The sequence below is a fragment of the Aptenodytes forsteri genome, unplaced genomic scaffold (assembly GCF_000699145.1).
Source record: "Aptenodytes forsteri isolate BGI_AS27 unplaced genomic scaffold, ASM69914v1 Scaffold14, whole genome shotgun sequence".
NCBI classification, from domain to species: Eukaryota; Metazoa; Chordata; class Aves; order Sphenisciformes; family Spheniscidae; genus Aptenodytes; species Aptenodytes forsteri.
In genome coordinates this window covers 1,218,349-1,223,809 of record NW_008794457.1, presented here as the reverse complement: position 1 = coordinate 1,223,809, position 5,461 = coordinate 1,218,349, and the positions used below count along the sequence as shown (strand labels likewise).

The window sequence follows — 5,461 nt, the reverse complement described above, 5'->3', positions numbered from 1 at the left end:
CTCATTAAAGGTTTGGTTTTATTTCTGGTTTAAAATCAAAATTAGTCGTTCTCTGTAATTACATTATATATAGATTTATAGAGACATTATAGAAAAGAATTTTTTGCTTTTGTTTTTCTGCAAAAATCTGTAAATAAAAAATAAAAAAAAAAAAAAAAAAAAAAAAAAGGTGGCAGCTTCTGTCCGTCCGTCTGTCCGTCCCTCTGTCGCTCCTCCTGCCCTCGCGCTCCACGGCGCTTCCCAACAGACCAGGAAAGGCTCTGGGCTGGGGCCACGTCTCACTACACTCCCTACAGCCACAGCCGGGGAGGGACAGGAGCACATGGAGCTGGAAAGAAGAAACGCCAGCAGAATATATTAATATCTCATATTTCATTTTATTTAAGTCCTGGGGACTCCAGGTGGCAAAGGGCAGCAGTCCCCACGGCCCAGGCAACTCCTGGAAAGAAGCGGCGTGGTTTCCAAAGTGCAGGTCCTTCCAGGACAGGGCACATGCCCTCGAGCAAGAGGAAGGCAAGAGGAGGCAGAGAAATCCAGAACATCTCCCTGCCGCTCCGGTCCCAGCAGCTGTAGCCGACGAGGCGGGCAGGAAGGGTGGGCTCCCCGTATATTTTAAATAGCAATCAGACGGTGGGATGCGCAGCGAGCCCCCCCTGCCCAGGGGTGCGTACGTGGCACCCTGCGGGGCCGGCGGCCGGGGGCAGGGGAAGCGGTGCTCCGTAAGGCAGTGTGCGGCCCCGGCGAGCTGCCGGCGGGGGTAATACTGCAGTGTGCTGCCGAGAGCGGGAGCTGCCGGGTCACGGCTGGCCCCAGTCCGTGCAAGCCCGGGCGGCCCAGCGGTGCCTTTGCCCTCAAGGGATGGCAGGTGGGTTTGCGTGGCGTCTCAGAAAGCTGTACTGGCCATGCTGGCTGGTGCAAAGATCCTCGGGAGGCTGTCCAGGGTCTCCTCCAGCCGCCGGTGAGCTGATTTACCATCTTCCCCTGCGAGTACACGCTGCGGTCAGTGAACCAAACTGCAGAAGCTCTTGTCCCCTGCCCCATCCCCAGCCACCTTCCCCGGCTAACGCCTGGCAGGGCAGAGCAGAGCCGGTGTGCTATGGCCACAGAGTGGAGACCTCTCTTGTCCTCCTTAGCATGCCCTTGGGCAGGTCCCAGCCAGGGTCTGGCTCAAAAAGCCCTCAGAGCTCCCGATTCAGATGTTGCGAATCCTGTTCTTCAGCTGCCTGCCGTACCCATGCCCACACGGGGCAGGGATCACCCACGTTCGGGCTGCAGGAGCGCTGGCTTGTGGAGAGCCTAGCTTGGGGCAAAGGGGCCAGGGCTCGGGGCTGTGCCAGCTCCAGCGTCTCAAACAGCTGTGCACATCTGCATGCACTGGCATGGGGATCCCGAGGGCTTCCCCAGGACCCTCGGGCACACACAGGGATGCACGCTTCCATGCCACAAGCTGACTCTGAGATCTTCACCCGGCACCCCCGCACGCAAATCTGCCCGCGGCGGCCATCCCCAGCAAGAGGTGGTGACATGGACAATCTGCCGGGACATGGGACACGAGGCATCTACATGTGCCGGGGTGCCATGGGGATGGGCTCTATGAACAACCAAGACACACAGACTCCAAAACGTGACATGGCTGACAGGCTCTAAGACAGAGACATTCGTGAGCAAAGCGGCAGGAGCGGGAACGGGGGGGACAAGGACGGCTCACGTGTCCCAACCTGTGCAGCAGCTGCCACGATCTGGAGGCCTAGAAACCCACTCAGATGGTTCTTTCAGTGCCATCTAGCAAATAATAAATAACAACCAGGCTTAGTGCTCTGTGGCCACAGGATGCCTGGCCCTCGCTGCCCGCTGCCAACTTGCTCTTGCCTGGCAGAGCTTGGGGCACGATGAGCCAGAGTGAGCCGGGTAGGCAGGGGCCAGCCCAGGACCCCCTTCTCCCGCGGGCACTGCTGGCACCAGGAGAAGCTGCTCGGGATGCCGTGGGTGGGGAGGGAGCAGAGAGGAGCAGCGGGACACTCACCGCACAGCATCAGGCTCTGCTTGGCTGCCTCCCGCACAGGCTCCTTGTCGGTTTGGCACAGGTAAACCAGCTGCTCGATGCTCTCCTTGGCCTGCAGGGGAAGGGACAAGGGAGTGAGTGTGTCTGGCAGGGCTGGCAGCAGGGACACAGCCCGGAGGGGAAGGCAGCACAGGGCGCTGCAGCCCCATGGTGCAGGAAAGTCCCTCATCCTGTCCCTTCCCTCCCCATTTCCCTTCCTGCTCTGCCCCTGCCTGCTTCTCCTGGCACATCTGGGGCACCCCCAGCTCCTCTCTCCTGGGAGCAGGAGGCTGTGCAGCTGTGTCCGGACTCGCCGGCCACATGCGATTCCTCTTCCTCCGGAAGATGCAGACCTGCCACCTCCTCCCTGCGTCCCTCTCACCTTCAGGCAGCCCAGTGCCGCACACCCTGCCACACGTGTCTGCACCTCCTCATCCTCCAGCTGCTCCAGGTAGCACACGAGAGCCTGGGGGGAGATGGGGGGGGGTCAGTGCCACTGGCCGCAGCAGAGCTGGGGGGCAGCACCCCGAGGACCACGGCGCCATCCCACCTCGTCCCCGGCTTGCCCAGCACGTACCCGTTGGCGGAAGCGAGGGTTTTCTGCCAGGCTGCGGAGCTGGGCCGACACGGCGCTCACCACCTTGCTGTTGCCCTCCACGAGGAGCAGGCTCAGCGCCTTCAGTCCCTCCTTCTTCAGGCGGCCCTCGGGCACGCGCTTCAGGGCACGCAGCACCACGTCCTGGTCGTCCGAGTTGAGGTTCTGCGCCAGCAGCGCTGCAGGGAACCGCCAGCTGAGCCGAGGCGCAGGGAGCCTGGCAGCACCGCCCACACGCCCCTGCCACCGCAGGGAACCCATCCCCGGGCACTCTGCACCCACGCCGGGCAGAGGTGGCCCCACGCAGGGTGCCAATGCATGGTGCTGCTGGGGCACCCAAGCCAAGATGCTGGGGACCTACAGCAAGCACCCAGGGTGCTCATGAAGGCAGCACGGGAGTAGGCTGTGCACTGGATAAGACCTACTTGCCCACCCCAAGGATGGCTGAGCCTCCGGGTGATGCCCCAGGGCATTCATGGCAGTGCCGCAGGGTGATCCCCTATGGTGATGCTCCGGCACCCCATGCCAGAGTCTAGGGAGGGCAGGAGGGCACCCACCTTCCTCTGCCAGCTCCATCACGTAGGTGTCGAGCACCAGGGCACCAAGCGACTCAAAGTGGCTCCAGTACTGGAAGATGGTGACCTGCTCGCCCTGGGCACTGCCGGGCCGCCGGGGCAGCCGCCGATTCAGCACATCCTCCACCAGTTTCACACACACTGCAGGAAAGGGCCGGGGTCAGGGTGTGCAGCAGCCGTGGCCGCCCCTCTGCAGGGCTGCTGGCACCCATAGGCTCCAATCACGGTCACTGAGTGGGGCTCGCAACTCTCTCCCCAAACACCCCTGGGCGCTCGCTCACCGGCATCAGCCAGGCCAGGGTGCCGCTCGCTGATGGGTGCCGCATACTGGGTGCTGAGCACCTGCAGGAACCGCTCCACGGGGCAGGTGTAGACGTTGGGCACCTCCACGCAACGGTCCCAAAGGGGCAGCACGCCCTCCTTCCGTGTCGAGAACTGCACCACTGCGGGGACAGGCACCATCAAGCCACGGCAGCAGGCAGGTGACTCCTGCCCTCCGGCTGGCACGGCCCCTCGCTGCCCAGCCGTGCCCACGAGGGGAGACTGGGCCCCGCGCAGTCCCAGGGTGGCACGGACGGTCCCCTCAGCCGCGTGTCTTTACCTTCGTTGGCAGAGCCGGCTGTTCCCGCTCGCTCCTCCGTCAGCTGGCACACGATCTCCAGCACCTGCGCCTCCCGCAGCAGCCTGTCCAGGGCGTACATCTCCCGGCACCGCAGGGGACCGAAGGTGCCCAGCTTCTGCAAGGCATGGCCAAACCGGGGACCTCACCGCCCACACCACAGCCTCCATGCTGCGGCAAGACACCCCTCGAGGGGGGACCCACAGCCCACCCCAGGGCTTCCCTCCCCAGGATGTCTCCTGCCACCGTGCCCCGGCCCCTGTCCTCACCAGCAGCAAGAGGTTGCAGTTGTTCAGGTGAAGCACCAGGGCCTTATCCAGGAACTCGTTGCCAGTGCTCATGGGGTCGGTGCTGGCCTCGGAGCCACTGCACATGCCAGTGTCATCTGCCCCTGTCTCGCTGGCGCTGGGGGCCCTGCTGCCGCGCCGGCATCTGCCAGCCCTCCTGCAAGCCAGGGAGAGACCGAGGCAGCAGGTCAGCACAGGAAACCTGGACCCGGCCCTTCCCCATCCACAGTGGCAATGCTGGGCAGAGTTTCTGTAGGACCTACAGTATCATGGCATCAGGGCTGCGTGAAGGAGCAGGTCCCAGAGACACAGGGCACAGGGGCTGCCTCCCAGCCCAGTCCCCATGGAGAGATGCAGGATAGCATTGTGCCACCAGAAGGGCCAGATCCTGCTGCTTCTTGACCTGGACCTGCCCTGAACTGTGATGGGCTGGTCTAAATGTGCTTGGGCATCCTGGCGGAGCTGGGCATCCCCCATCCCAACTGCCCCAGGGCCGCATCCTGCCCCGCGCCCCATCCCATGAGCCCCGCTGTGCACCTCTCGTCTTGGAGAGGCTCCTCCTCGGAGCCCTCCGAGTCCTCCATGTCGGAGGTGTTGAGGAAGCTGAAGCTCTCCAGTGCATGCTCCACCGTCAGGCTGATGCTGGAGGCCCGGCTGAGGAAGACACCCTGCTTCTGCTGCGGAGGAAGGCATGGCAGGTTTGGATCCCGGCTTGCCAGCCAAGACAGCCCTGCCACCTGCATCCCTGGGCACTACCATCAGGAATGGCCCTGTCCCCATCGTCCCTGGGCACTGCCATAAAGCTGAGCCCCGTCCCCATCATCCCCATCACCCCCGGGCACTACCAGCCAGCATGGCCCCATCCCCATCGTCCCTGGGCACTGCCATAAGGGATGGCCCCGTCCCCATCATCCCCATCACCCCCGGGCACTACCAGCCAGCATGGCCCCATCCCCATCGTCCCTGGGCACCGCCAGCAGGGACAGCCCCGTCCCCCTCACCCCCGGGCACTGCTGGGAGCCCCTCACCAGCAGCATCTCCTCCAGGCGCTTGAGCTCCCGTTCGAGAGGCTGCAGCTCTGGGAACTGCCCCCGATCGTGGTCCAGGGCTGAGCCCAGGAGGCCAATGGCCTCCTCCAGACCCGATTCCACCGCCTTCCCCCGTGACACCTCGGGGATGCCGGCAGGCAGCGGCGGGGCCGGGATGGGCCTCTCCTCTGTGGAGGCTTGTGCCAGCACTGTGGGGACCCCGGTGCCGCAGCCGCCCTGTGCCGGCGCCTGGCTCTGCACTGGCTCGGCCCCGTCAGCCTCTGCCTCGCAGGTGGCGGCCCACGCCACGGCGGGG

At 64.0% G+C, this 5,461-nt stretch overlaps 1 protein-coding gene across 1 annotated transcript in view; it reads right to left on the bottom strand.

The window, feature by feature from the left end:
• Positions 1 to 5,461, bottom strand: part of FAM65A (family with sequence similarity 65 member A) — an 18,888-nt gene continuing 13,427 nt past the window's right edge. The window contains 11 exon segments of the mRNA XM_019475011.1: positions 1 to 981; positions 2,024 to 2,114; positions 2,424 to 2,507; positions 2,619 to 2,815; positions 3,194 to 3,352; positions 3,493 to 3,654; positions 3,813 to 3,948; positions 4,100 to 4,274; positions 4,655 to 4,794; positions 5,146 to 5,458; positions 5,460 to 5,461. The exon segment at positions 5,460 to 5,461 is cut by the window's right edge and continues 185 nt beyond it. Coding sequence (XP_019330556.1) covers positions 884 to 981; positions 2,024 to 2,114; positions 2,424 to 2,507; positions 2,619 to 2,815; positions 3,194 to 3,352; positions 3,493 to 3,654; positions 3,813 to 3,948; positions 4,100 to 4,274; positions 4,655 to 4,794; positions 5,146 to 5,458; positions 5,460 to 5,461 — 1,557 coding nt within the window. The 3' untranslated portion in view covers positions 1 to 883.